This window comes from Chelon labrosus, assembly GCF_963514085.1.
Source record: "Chelon labrosus genome assembly, chromosome: 17".
In the NCBI taxonomy this organism is placed as follows: domain Eukaryota; kingdom Metazoa; phylum Chordata; class Actinopteri; order Mugiliformes; family Mugilidae; genus Chelon; species Chelon labrosus.
The window spans coordinates 5,988,885-6,004,316 of NC_140350.1; the positions used below are offsets into that span (position 1 = coordinate 5,988,885).

Genomic DNA, 15,432 nt, shown 5'->3' on the forward strand with positions numbered 1-15,432 from the left:
AAAAGAACTTGCTCCATCTTCGTTTTTTTCCATCTGTGAACCGAATATTGTCAGCTATTGCGTAATTGTCAGCTACAGATAGTTATTCATCGTCGTTTAAATCCTATATCGGTGCATTCATAATCCAGAAGCTTGTCTAATATGAGAATAGCTGTTTGACTGTTTATTGCGCGTCCACCTGACTTGTTTTTGGATCAGCAAGTGGAGACTCAGAGAGGACAGTTTCCTCCACGTTAATCACCCAAACCGAGCATCAGCCATTCTGGCATAATTACTGTTGACAAACGGCTCAAGTCTACCCCTCACAGATGTGTGGGTGATGGAAACAGCTGCGTGCGCTCTCGGGCTCTCATTTTCTGCACAAGTGCACGTGATTTAGTTTCACACGTGAAGTGATACATGTAAACAAAGGGCGCGTTCAGATCCACCTGTGGATGCAAGAAGATGAGCAGTAGAGATCGTCATAATCAAACTTTATTGGCGCATTTATCTTGCCGCCTTGCTTTCTGTCGAGCCGCAGAATAATTGTAAAGGCTTGTGGAAGAGCGGAGCAGTTAATGTTTAATCACTAAGTAAATCCAGCATGAGGAAAATAAGATACTGATACAGAGTCTCTATATGATTTGATGGGCTGCAGTATAAAAATGTCAGAGTATCCATTTAAGACCAAACAAACACCATCAGTCACGTAAATCACAAATATAAACCACAATAGAGCTGGCAGGTTGATCTGGGCGACCAACTATAACTGAGGCTTGAAAGAATATGAGGAAACAGTTTGCCAATCAGTCGGTGTCCATCACTTCAATATTCACCTATGAAACCATAAACACTTCAGATTATTGTGCTGGGCCACGTTGAGCTGTCGGATGATATCTCTGCCCGTCTCTCCTGCAGGAGTCTGCGGTCTAAACTGATATGGCTGCTGCACTTCGGACGCCTAAATCACCGGACTTGAGCTTGTGGATCCTCCTCCTGCTCCTCAACCTCCTTCCTCAAGCCAGGTACGCAAAAACATGCTGCATCACTCCTCGGTGTATTTGTTTGCTATTTCCCAAGCTATTCATTCTCTTGTCTCTGTGTGATATGTTTTGTAAAATAAATGTATTAATCAGGCTCTCTGCTGCTGTAGTAAATATTATAATCTAACCAGCACCATTACTGTTAATCTATACTGCAGGCAGAGAAAAAAAGACAAATGTGTCTAAGACTGACAGGCTGTCATATTAAATAACAAGAAGTAATGATGCAGGGCTACCAGAAAAAAAAAAAAAAACTTCAGCAATGACTAATCAAGGAAAGAATACTCTTTTTTTTATCCTGCAGTGTCTGTAGGCTTTAAACTCAAGGACTTCCTGGCCAGAACAAAACTTTTTGGATGAGTATTAAAATAGAACGCCTGGCACCTTGTCCTCAATTAGTCCCGAAAAAGAGCAAATTTAAAGTGAACCCATCCTCCCCATTTAAATGTGGCTCCTCTGCAACGCTCTAAATTTCACCGACTGATGAATTCATTTGCAGCCCATCTCAGCTATGATTGTCCATTCACAGCACTTTCACTCCTGCATCCTGTGCACATTTCTCCGTCTCAGTGTAAGTCAGCGGAAAAAAGAAAACTCCGCCGCGTCTGGGAGACATTTTAATCACACTCCTTGTAATTTCAAACCAAGAGATTGCACAGGTCGCCATGTTAGCATTGTTGATAAGGTAGGATGTTGTGGCAGGGAGACGTGACGGAGTGTAAATCACTTTAAGGTTTTGCACGCTAGGAGAGGCTCACCGAACCTGGAAGAAAGCAGGCCGGGAAAGGAAATCGGAACGCTGTGACAGGGATTAGCCCAGTTTACTTTGTTATTGTGCCACTTGGCTCTTCTTGGTTGTTAGGAGCTCACAGTTTTTGTAATTCCATACATTAAATAGAAATGTGTGGCCAGGTGAAGGTGCATGGGTACACCGGGAAAGAGATATATTTTACAAGAATGTGCACCTCTGCCTTAGTGTGCCTTTCTATTCAAACACATGCTTATATACCACAACATTATGACCACTGACAGGAGAAGTAAATAACATTGACCATCTTGTGACAATTCAATGCTCTGCTGGGAAACCTTTGCACCTGGCTTTCACGTGGATGTTACTGTCAATGTACCACCCACCTAGAACAGACCAGGCACCCCCACCCCATAGCAATGATGCTGTTTTTTTGCTCAAATAGTCATTTAAATGTATATTCATATTCGTTTCACAACATGGTCATACTAATAACGGAGAGTCATATAGATCCAACAGAACCAGATATATCTGATGTCTTCATTCATCATGACTGACATATTCTAGTGTGTTGCACCAGTGCTGGCTCTTGTAATCTTAAGCTACTGGCCTTTAAGCAGAGATAATGAGCGGGCTCCAGAGGTCTACTAAGCTCACTTCTTCTCCACCAGCACTGATTCAGAGGGCTTTTTGTTATTCGCCTACTCTGTTTGGGTACAATAGAACCAGTTGCCAATGCACAAACTAACACAATTCAACTCCAGCTCCAGTTTCCACTCTCCAGTCCGCTAGGTGGATCAGCTTGAACTAAACCCAGCCTTCACCATCTCTTCAACAAGGTCTGCATACATACTTTTCATAGCACAGACTTTAAGTTTCTTCTGCAATTTCTTGTGTTAAGTACACGCCAACATATGACGACATTAGCGCCAAGATTCCCTTTTAGATCCAGCTGGCATTCGTATGATGCCGATAACCAAGATCACAGACTTTGACCTTCTCCTGAAATTTCTTATTTTTAGTACCCGCCAAGCCATGACAGCGTCAGCATCGTGATTCCTGTTCAGATCTGACAGTCCTCTGAAAACTGAAAACCATAGTTTGACCTATTCTTGGTTGAAATCAGTGACGTAACTCATGGCGGCCTACATAATTTTGTTCATCTGAAGGGGAGAACATCAAGAGATGAAATCTGTCTGCTTCTTGTCATGAGTGACAACTCGTTGCTAGTGTCCAAACATTAGTTCAAATTAATACAAGACGTTGTTAATCCGGGCAGAGCAATGAACTGAAAATTAATCCAAACTGCAATATCAAAATATCACAAGCTGCAGTTTTTGATAAATGTAAAATTGGTAAAAACACACATTATAAATGAACTGCTATGGTGCTCCAGATACATTGTTTTAACGTCACATTTTTTTCAGGGGAAATCAAATGCAGACATTATGATTCCAGCTACAATTATGAATCATATCACAACATGTGTCTAAGATAATTTCTGTATGATTTGTAAATCATGTATAGTAAATAGTAGGGATGGGACTCGATTAAAAAAATTAATCTAATTACCGGTAATTACAAAACCTCTAATTAATTAATCTTGATTAATCGCATTTTAATCGCATAACAATACTTGCCCCCAAAAGCAACAGTTTGGGCTGCCGACACGTCTTGTCCGTACTTGGACCGGGACTGCTAGCGCTAACAGCTCAGACGGTTTCTGTGCTCACTGCAACATGCTTAGCATATAGATGGTGCCGTAGCGTTGAGGTGCTCCAGTGGTATGCAAACTCTGTTTTGCACAATTTGCACAAAATCACGCTTTTATCAAGGCTTCCATCAGGTAGTTTTTTTTTTTAAATAAAATTTGCCTTCCATCAGTCCAAGCGACATACTTTCATCCGATTCCTCTATTTTGGTAGCCGTTAGCCGAGCTCTGACGTGTGCATCGGTGTAATCGGTGTACAAGGAAATTTTGCACTGACAAAAGTTCTGCACTGTTTGGAATGCAAACTGCGATTAAATGCGTTAATTTTTTAACGCGATAATTTTTTTGTAATTAATTAATTGCAATTAACGCGTTAAAGTCCCACCCCTAGTAAATAGTTCATTAATGCATTGTAGTCAGAAAATGACATGCAAAGTACTTGACCTTAGTTTGATCCTTCAGCATGAGGCCAGAAGAGAAGATTGAAGGTAGAATCATCAGCATTAATTCAGCATGTTCATAAATAAAATATCATGAGATGTGGTGAGAGCAGCAGGTGAATAATTGAAATGTGTAGTGTTGACATATTCAGGGACATGAAACTGTCATCACTTTTCAGCAGCGGACACAAAGTCAATATCTTATGCCTGGGCTTGAATATTTTCTCAAATGAACAAGTTAATTATTCTACAGTGATTTCAGACATGATGCAGAGCATGCAAAGAGCAAAGCTGTTCACTTTGAAGACTTTGTGTTGCCTCTCTGGAAATCCAAACCTGAACTAAAGACTGAATTTCTCTTGAAATTTGCAACTGAAAATAAAAGTATATACTAAGTGTCCATCAGAGTTTAGCAATAATCCTGAGAGCGTCAGCACACTCACGCTTACGAGATATCTGCGTATCAGCACAGCTGCTTCTGTCTGAAAACTGCCACCTCCCTGATGCCCACTGATGCTATCAGCAGGCTCCAAATCGGCTTTACTGCCGTTCAGGAAGGAGACTTTCCTAATGGATTAAGGTGTAACAGACAAATCCTCTATATAAGGGTTTGTCATTCAGCACATCACCAAATTTCCCTCATTTCCTACACACTGAAAGACGGTGCATGATTAAGCTGTTATTCCCAGCAAGCCATGTATTACACATGAATGAGAAGGCTGCGTTAAGCCGAAGGTCCATCAATCCTTCATCTGGCCTCCACTCCATCCCCCTGCCTTACCCTTCTACAGTCAACCCTTAACAAGCGTGGACAGTCCGGCCGTCTTGTTGTCTATTTCGTTTGTTATCCATTGCCAAGCCTCTGGCCGACGTGGCACATAATCAATAGCTATAAGCATGAGAGTGCTATGTTCACTTTGCCTATTGCTTGGCTGTGAAGTTGCAGAGGCTGCCCTGGCATTCTCAGCCTGTTTCACATGAATTATTCACGCCGTGGCAGAAAGGGGCATCACTTTGAGATGTGACCTGGTCAACAGATAACATTCTGTTTCGGTAGTGTTGTCAAGGTTAATGTGCCACAGGTCCGGACAAGGCTAATGTATTCATGGCTGAGCCACTTTGCTGATTGAATGACCAGGCAAATACCTACTAAAGAAAAGAAAGTCAAAGGTTCAGTGGGGATAATTAATGTCAAAGCCAAATTCAACTGTCAAGACCTGTCAGCTGTGTGTAGCTACCTTCACATTGGATGAAAAATATATTTTTTTAATTCATTTTATTGGTCGGCCTGTCGCGTGTTGTTTCATTTTACTTACAGCTGACTTCACAACTGAGTCCATGAGCATAGACAGGTCAAGTGTCTTTGCAGCACACACAATTAGTTCAGTATCATAGATCAAACAGGAACCAGGAACTAGCTCTATAAGATTTGACATATGACTATAACAGTTGTTGCGAGAAATCCATTCAGCCTTCACCTTGGTTTTCACTTAAAATAAGTGGTTTAGATAAAAAGGTGAATTTGCTTGTCCTGTTATCACCATAACTGATGAGAACGATGGTCCAGACCTTGAATAGAAAACCTACATTCATTCCTTTTTTTTAGATTGGCTCCTCCGTCTTGTTCCGACGCTCTTAATTCTTTTGAAGTTCCATTGATCTGTTTTCTAATTACCTCGAGTTCTTGTCAATAATCTATTTATAAAGAAGGTGCTATGCCAAGTAACCGACTTAGAAAAGTGGATTTCCTAAAGTGCAGACTGTAGCAGACAGCGTTGTCAATATGGAGTCATTCTACCGTGCCAAAGTCTTTCTTTCTTTCTTTCTTTCTTTCAGATTTTGTACATTTCCATCTAGGAGAGTAACCACAGGAGATGAAACCTGTGTCTGTTCAAGCATTTTGTCTAATAATATAAGAAGTAGTCAGTTAGGGCAGAACAGTTAATTGATCCTAATTGCAACAGCTAAATTACGCTGTAGTCTTTTGATAAAGGTAAGGTTGGTAACACACATTATAAATGAGTTACAGACATCCTTGTTTGGTCCAACCAAATCATATTGATCATCTTTTAGTATGATTTAGTAAGGCGCCAAGATTCCTGAAGTGCACACTGTAAGGAATGATGTCAACATGGAGTCTTTCTTTCTTTTTCAGTGGATTTCCATTAGTACCAGCCTAACCCATGGCTATTCATCCTAAGCTCTTCACACATGCACTAGTATTGTGTCGAGAGTGAATACCCCATTCTGATTGGCGGCAGGGCATTCATACATTCCACACAAAGGACAACTACAAAGAAGTTCCAGGCAAACTGTCCATCCAGTATTAAAAACTAATATTCTGGCACAATGTAAAGTGGGTAACCATAGCAACAGGGATCCAGTCAAAGTCTCCCTTTACAATTTAATTAACACATTAACAAGTTAACCTCTAATCCTTCAGTGGCTCATCCTCAGTAGTAGGAAGAGGTAGGCTATACTGGCCTCTGAACTGACTGATAGTTTGTATCACATAATCAATCACCTCATGTACCATTTGCTATTCAACTCACTATTTCAGTCTGCAGCCAACAGTACACATGGCCTATCATTTGTGTGTGAAAGTTTTCATATTGTTTTTAGTGAAATGGCAGCGTATTTACATTGTGCCAACTGTACACAGTGGTGTTGGCTTTGAATCTTGCAAACATAGTGCAAACAAAGCTTTCTGGCTTTGAGCCAAAGATCTAGAAACGTTTCCCATCACCTAGTCATATCTAAGGCTCGTCCTATTTACTGGAGCAGTACACAGTGTTTCATTTGCATTCAAATTTTATAGGAAGCTAGTGATTGCTCCAGGTATTAGTAAAAGCCCCAGGTATTACCAGAAAACCAGAGTTATGTCTTGTGAAAAGCTATAGGGTCTGACTTCAAAACACATAACTCTGCTCCGACTGTTGACTACTGTGAACGACTGGATGGGTCAAAATGCAGAGAGATAACTTCCCCTTGTGGGATCAATATAGTATAATTTATTTATTTATTTAAAAATATAAATCTGTAACACCCAATAATCGCTGATAATTTATGCCACATTGAATGGATTATTGCTTAAATAAACACAAACCTACAATTATCCTCATAGCAAATTACCTTTCTAAATAAACAATAATATAATATACAATGATCAGCCACTGCACTACAACCACTGACAGGAGAAGTAAATAACATTGATCATCTTGTGGTAATTCAGTGTTCTGCTGGGAAACCTTTGGACCTGGCATTCATGTGGATGTTACTTAGACATGTAGCACCCACCTAGACCAGACCAGGCACCCCCACCCCATAGCAATGACACTCCTTGATGGCAGCAGCCATCCCCAGCAGGATGCAGTCTGACACAGGCACACACACAAAAACGCTTTAGGAACAATTCAAAAAACATGAAGAACAGCACAAGGTGTTGACCTGGCCTCCAAATTCACTAGATCCCAAACTGATCAAGTATCTGTCGGATGATCCACAGAGGCTCCTCCCCTCAACCCATAGGACCCAAAGTCCCCCACTAACAACATTCTGTTGCCAGACACCACAGGACACCCTCAGAAGGACCATGTCCATTCTCTGATATGCGTGTTTTCCTGTCCATGGTTTTCATACATTAACACCAAGGTCAATATTTTAGTACCAGTATCTTTGAACAATATACACAATATACAGTATATAACAATATACTTGCTGTGTCTTGCTGCTTTTTTTTTTTTTTTTTTAAACTTTGGCTCTCCCTACTTTTTGATATAGTGAGGGTCTGGCTGATGAGCTTCAAAGTAACCAATTAGTGGAGAACTCCAGCAGGCATAAATCAAAAGCTGGAGCAGATTTCCCAGAAGCTGTCTGCACCGAAGCACGCTGAACGCAGATCACTCAGTCCTGAAACACACGCAAATGCTGCATGCCCAATGCCTCTCAGAATGGCCCATGCATGAAATTGCGTTAAATTGTGTTTGCGTTGCTGTGGCATAACTCAAACAGTACCTGTGTATGGTTAGATATTATTTTTTTGCTCTCACCATCCATGAGGTGCCGCGTATGAGAGAAAATCATTTCATTACATTCGATACTCTCCACCTCCGACTCCTTCTGAAGTAGAGTCTGAGTGTGAGTCAGTAAAGCTACGGATAAACAAGCTGTTCAATACAGATTAGTATCCTCAAACATAACGAAGCCTTTGAAAATGTGATGCAGACTTAGTGTTACAAATGAAAGGATGTTTCTTTCTTCATGGAATGCACAGTTGTGCAATTAAACAAGTAAAGAAATCCCCATTTCTTTCTGATTAATGTGCCCCTTAAATGTGCTTTTCGCATCTGCATATGCATAGAACATTGGTGTTGGCATATAAACAATTGTTTGGAGTTAGGTATGATTCATTACATACCCCAACCCTTTTCTGGTTGCTGGAATCACAAAGCAGGTGAGAGTTTTCTTATTATTATTTCCAGCTGCTTGAGGCTACATTATTTTTTTCTGGTCAAAATGTTTAGTCAGATCCCCCATTGCCAAATATTTCATCATAATGTTAAGATTTCACACTGTCCAGCAGCTTATCAAACAGCTTTTTTGGGCGGAACAGGCGCTTAAATAATTTGTATAGGGTTGATGATTCTCCAGTCTGTGCTTTTAGAGATGTTTAGATTTGCTAGTTCATGTACAGAAAGATAATTATTTTATCTGCAAATACAGTATTTATCAGCTCATTCCTTAAATGCTTATAACTCCCAGTATCAATAATGTCAAACTTGTATAAGTGACTAATAATTTAACACGCTGTAATCGCGGTGTTGGGTCTGTACAACTCTGTTTTACCACAGCTCACGTGCAGCTAGTTCTAACAGGTGTTAAAATGTTGGACACAATTTTGGGGAAAAATAAATAGAGCTTCATGATAATGGCAAGCTTGTTTCAGAGCATTTGGTCTGCAGTATCATTCCGAGGCGTCTGAATCTGTCAGCATGTGAACTGTTCTGCCTTTAGAGGACGTGTGTCTGGTTTATAATAATGTGGTTTTGGCGTGTGGGCTTAGAGAAAAAGACAATTACAGTTCACCTTCTGTTCAACGCATTTAGCAGCCGGAGGAGAAACTGAGTGTGTTCACTCGTATATTGGAAGCATAAATAATAATGCGCTTTCTTTGCAGTAAATGTGAGCTATAACATTAATTGAAACGCAAACCGCGAACCACATGCACTTATATACCGCTATATAAGTGTTTTATATCCACATCAGGGTCTCCTCGAGAAACGTTAAGATATTGACTGTTGCAACAAAACCGGTTGCAAGATATTGTTTTGAAAGGAAAGAAAAAGAAGAGTTTTAATGGATGAGAATAAACTCGTTATTGCGTTTAAGGAAGGCAGGGCGACAGGAAAAATGTTCAATTTTCCCAACATACGCTCTGGGTAATTTGACTGCCCTGCCTGCTCAATCAGAGGCCATTACATTTATTCATGTCATATTAACATAATGGCAGAAGTCTAGCAGGAAAAGATTTATGCCACGGACAGACTAAAAATAATTTGGGCGCTTGTGTCATTTTTGTTCTAATGTTGGGTGCAGCCCCCAGTAATTAGTTTAGGAAATGGATTATCTTCAGTGGATCACTTTTAAAATGATATGCAGTGCATCTTTATAAGTTGGAAAGATTTATATCTACTGTACGTGATGGGCTCAGTATTTATGTAGGGAAAGAAAATTAATTCCAGTGACTGTACAAAGAAAGAAAACTATTACTGATTAATAAGCAGGCTTCCAGCAGCGCAGTTGTTAGATTGCACTGTGATAGATGGCACCTCCATCACAGTTTCTGCTGTACCTGTAGCTTTACCACCTGAGAGGTGTCGCAGGTGGAGGCGTGATGTGCACCACTCGGCTATGTGGGTGTCTTTCTGGAAGTGGCAAGGCAGTAATTACTTTGTCGCCAGAAAGCTTCTGACAGCCTCCCAGGTGTGGAATGTGGCAGTTTAGATTGGTTTACAGTCCAATTAAGATAAGATAAGATAAGATAAGATAATCCTTTAATTTATCCCATAGTGAGGATATCTGCAGTGTTACAGCAGCATATAGTTTTATGACAGTGCACAAGACAAGAAAAGTTAACTTTAAATAAATAGAAAAATAGCAAATTAAATACAATAGTGATTCTAAAAAACGTACTGTTGGCTGTACAGCCTCACAGCAGCAGGACAGAACCTCTGGTAACGCTCCTTCACACCCAGTGTGGGTGAAGCAGTCGGCTGCTGCCCACTGCTGTTATACTGCCATGGAGGAGGTGGGACTGCCTATGTGTGTACATCTTGAAATGCACAAATCGACATATTGCAAATAAATCTTAAGGCGGAGTTGAGATGGAGAAGTTGGTGCAAACAAGTTGACGTGAAATAGCAGCAGACGACAGATCTTCATTAAGGAGACTGTTGCATTCCTGACATGAATATAACAAACCCCATATTTTCTTCTTCTGCAGTAGTCAGCATGCTCTCATACCTAAAAGACGTAATAGGTTTGACTTTACAAAATGACATAAGATTGCTCATAGAAAAAAATACAAATGTACACGTAGGTGTTGCAAAGCTGACAAAATCCACTTTCCCAGATGGATGGGTGGAACTGCTGGAGACCGAGGTTTGCGTCCCATGTTTTTTTCCATGTAGCTGACCCATTACAAGCTTTTCATTATTTTAACTATCTTCTAAATCTGTTCAGATTCAGAGAGAAAGAACATGAGGTGGGTTAAAATAGATGCTTTCATAATGTTAAATCAACGTTACAAGGTAGACCTCTCCATCTGCAACAAGTCGCAGGAGGTCACTTACCATTACGGTTTTCCTGTTGAGGTCAGGCTGACAATGGTTTAACTGAACCCAAATTGCGGGAATAAGCACCGACAGCAGTCTATCTGTGTATTTGCATTTTTCTTCGCTGATTTCATGTCGTTCTGTTAAAGCTGGAGCTAAATTTGTATATAACCTTGGCCACTTTTGGTCCCCTCCCGGTCCATGATGGGGTACTGCTGTTTACACTGATTTCACTGAGGTCATCTTAATTTCAGCTCACAGCAGTAAGCCCAAGGGCTGTTCAAAAACTGTGGATACGCAAACAAAACTGCCCAAAATATTACATTTTAAACTATAATTCTTACTTAAGCCACCCAGATTGCTCATCAAAAGCAGTCAAAGCACAGGAGTAGTAAACATAGTACACATTCAGTGCTCTCAAGAATAAAAAAAAAATACTACCACCAACCAGTTCAGATTTTGTTCACCCACCCAAATCTGTTTTTATCAGCAAAATAAAATGAATAACCTTCAAACTGGGCATGAAACCGCTCAATCAACACTGAAAGAAGGCTGGAAATCCAATTTTTCCTTTGGATTTGTGGATCATATAACCCATATTTGCATACATGTACATCACATCAGGTCCCTCCAGAATTAAGTCCTTATCATTTTCTTAACAATAAATGTCAGAAATATTATTTCTTCACCAATTTGCTAATGTGACCTTCAAACTAAGATTCCATTATGTTCAATCTACTCCTTAAATCGATCTGGGTACTGCAGACGTATGACTGTATGGAAAGTCACCTGAACGCCCTTAATGTTGCAGAGTGCTTGGCTGCTGTGACTGAGACAGGTCGCCACGGACAGGACAGGCTTTTGCTGCAGCAACTACTCTGACAACGCCGAGGAAAAATATAGAAATGTTTATCAAGCGCACGTACCCTCCTACTTATACACTTGCATGGATTAATTCTGATACATGACACCATACCTGTGACTAATATACACTAGTTCAACGGAGTGAATAACATTTACATCTCTTTAGACCTTGCAAATGGAGTCGTTTCTTCTGGAGTCAGCCAGGAGGAAAAAGGAAAGAGAGAAAGAAATCAAGTTGAACGGAGAGAGAGCATTGAGTGCATGTGTTGCTGGGATGGAAAATGATGAAAGGATAGCACTTCTGTCAAGGATTCGAGAAGGAGTGGTTCCAGTATTTTCAGCTTTGTGTGCCACAGAGGACTGAAGACTATGACACACACCGCCCAGCCAGATGGGGACACATATGTTGGTCGTAAAAAATCTGTTACTGCTGTATGTACCTTTTACCTGTGGCTTCAGGGTCATTAACTAGAGGTAATTTAGGCAATACGAAAAGAAATAGACACCCTTGCGTGTTTTTTTTTTTTTTTTTCTCCTGTGTAACCACGATTTATGTTTAGACCTGTTAGAATAAACTCAACATAGTCCTGTTTGATGTACTGGGTTCCAATTGTCCATCCTCCTCTAAAAATGCCATAAAATGCTGTATTTGTTAAAAAGCTGAATGAGATTTTGAATTTAAAAAGGAGGGACTGACATCCTCATGCATTTTAAGCTGGCTCTACAGATTTATAGTAAATTATTTACCATGTGAAATCGACCCCATGAAAAATAGCCACATCTTTTAAAGAGTCTGGTTACAGCACTTATGCAGTACTACGGAGCATGCTGGCAATTATAAATTATATCTTCACTGGTACTGGTGTAATACCTGAAGATATCAGTGCTGCATGTGACACCACAGGCCATGGGTTTCCTCTGAATATGCCCCTGAAATGAGGTTGGTGTCACAATCGTTGGTATCACAGATGATATGTTAGATCATTTTCTCCTGTTGTAGGGAGGGTGTAGTCGTATCCATTCATTAATTCATCTTCTGTAACCGCTTGTCCTGTGAAGGGTTGCAGGGGGGCTGTAGCCTATCCCAGCGGTCACCAGACAAGAAGCGGGGTACACCCTGGACAGGTCTCCAGTCTATCACAGAGACAGACAGCCATTCACTCACACTCACACCTACGGCCAATTTAGAATCACCAGTGAACCTAACCAGCATGTCTTTGGACGGTGGGAGGAAACCGGAGTACCCGGAGAGAACCCAAATAAAATATCCATCTCCTCTTACAATATGACCATAATCAGTATTACATGGTATTTCAAAATGTATTTGTTGCTTTAAACGTAATATGAAATGACTTCATAGCAGGAACACCACGCCGTGGATCTCCACATGGAGCCTCTTCTGCATTTTCGAATCTGATTACAATGAAATAACTGTTATGACAGTTACGCAGAACCAAGCCGACCTAGCGCTCATTATTTTTGAAATACCGCTTCTCCTGTTTGGTTTTTGTGTGGAACTTAAAAACCTTTCGGATGGCGGGTCTGATTTCTGTTTGCAGCCTGACAAAGACACCGTAAAGACATTTCTCTGCCCTCCCTCTGACCTTGGGTTGTCATGGCAGCGGATTAAAGCAAGTTAAAGATCAAGGACAACAAGAGAGGCGAAAACTGTTAAATTCAGGGATCAAGTAAGACGAAGGTTTTTTTAGCAATGGACCAGGGGAATCGTGACTGCGTGTGGAGTGCACAGGATGTGTGTGCATCAAATGAATGTGTGTTTATTGAATGGATGTGTGTGTGTATTTAATGGCGAAGAGGAACACGGCCTTTAAAGGAAGGACCAGTGTTGTTGACTAATGTCTGAAATATGCACCAAATCATGTCTTATGCACTTGTAAACAACTTGGCATTCTCATCAATCTATCTTCAATCACAGTATAATATTTGTGTGACATCTCAGTGGACTAAAGAAATGTCTTTCTTATACACGCACATCTCTGTAACTTTGCCAAGCAGAACTTCTATGTAGAGCTGAGACTGCAAAGTACTGTAAGCAATTATCGAGCAAACTTCCACAAACAGTCACATATGGGACATTTTGTTCTCTAAGCCATCAAGTACAAGGTACAGCAGTGTTAGGCTATGGTACCAGCTAGAAATTAACATTTTCGAATTGATTTTATTTTCCCCCTCTTGTTCCACTGTCTGAACAGATTGTACCAACACCTCCAGCTTTTAGCTTCAAATGGTGATCAATGGGCTAAGGAGGCTCCAAATTACCCTCCACCTCTCGCATTATCTGGAAGTGTTAAACAGATGCTGGGTAGAAAGTACTGGCCATGGCTGTCATTATTGCTGAACAACTATTGAAAACCTTTTCCCATGTTGAATTAGTTTCAGTGTTCCTCTGCTCTGAGCAGGAAATCCGATGCATGTCTCTCGGCGCAGTCTGAAATCTCTAACAGTTTGTTCTTGTAGTCAATACAATAGTATAGAGCTCTGAGGAAAAGTTCCCGCTGGACACGTAACCTAACTTGGCATTTACCGCAAACACACACTGCAAAGTGATCTGGGGAAGAGGTTTAGGCATTTGCTAAAAAAAGTCCCCCAGGTGCCTGTCTTAGAAAGACTGCCAAATACGGCAAACTGGGAAAAGACCCGGGGACCAAGCTAGAACATGCTGGAGGGACTCCAGCCCAGCTGGCAGGGGAGTGTCTGGGAATCCCTCAGGAAGATCTCTGGAGGGCGAAGTAGGGCTGTCAATAGCCAAATAGGTTTTTAATACTATTATTAACATTGGAGTCGACAAATATTCTAGCTTTATGCAAATGTGACTGGTTATTGTTATTGTAACAGTCCAAAACAATGACAAATACTGCCTAGAATATTCTCCACAATAAGCCACCCATGATGTTATTGATGTTGAAAGTGTGTTGTTTGTACAGTTGTTCAGTTGTTTCTATTGCAATGTGTCTTTGGCGAGGAGGATGGCTCTCTGCTCTCACCTGTGTGCAGCACTAGCAGAACTAGAACCAAGCAGAACTTGCTGATTCAAATACCATTGTTTTTACACTGCTTCTACTCATGGTTTCCGCTCTGCTTCTTCTTCTTCTTCTTCTTCTTCTGCTTCCTCTTCTTCTTCTTCTGTTGAAGTTTTGATGCTATGGTGTGTATTACTGCCCTCCACAGGGTAAAATTATTTACTACGGACGCACTTCAGAGTCTGCTTGCTTTCCCAAACTACACTGCAGGCCGAATTCCACAGAATATCAAACAGCATTTGTTTGGCAGATATTTGGTCATAAACCAGATGATTATGTGTTTTTAATTGACGATGGCAAAAGAAGAAAACTTAAAGAGTCATAACCAAAAAAGGAAGCCACACATAGACGAAAAGTCATGGATTGTTTGGATTCATCTTGTGGGCACAATGCATGTGTGCACAGAATTTCATGGCAATCTGTCCAGAAGGAAGTGTCTTAAAATAACTTTGTAAAAGAAAATACAGCCCTTTGAAATTTAGGTGTGTTAAGTCTGTAATCTGAGACTTTTCCAACCTGTTGATCTGGAGACACCTGCAGGGACTGGTGGGTTCCATTAAAGTGGCTTAATGCTGTAGGTTGAAGAATTCTAGTGGTATGAGTCTGCAAACTGCAGAGGACAGTGAAAAGGGTTGGTTGGTTGGTTGGTTGGTTACCTTCTCGATGAGAAGCTGGGACTGTGTCACCTTCAGCTCCTCATCTAAAAGCTCGAGGTGGCTGCTCCTTCTTGTTGCATTACTCCAAGACCCTTGTTTCATAGATGTATTCTTAAT

At 40.7% G+C, this 15,432-nt stretch overlaps 1 protein-coding gene across 1 annotated transcript in view; it reads left to right on the top strand.

Moving 5' to 3' along the window:
- Nucleotides 1-15,432, top strand: part of gabra3 (gamma-aminobutyric acid type A receptor subunit alpha3) — a 90,449-nt gene that overhangs the window by 30,359 nt on the left and 44,658 nt on the right. The window contains exon 2 of the mRNA XM_084564588.1: nucleotides 898-1,004. Coding sequence (XP_084420714.1) covers nucleotides 919-1,004 — 86 coding nt within the window. The 5' untranslated portion in view covers nucleotides 898-918. The remainder of the gene's footprint in view (nucleotides 1-897; nucleotides 1,005-15,432) is intronic.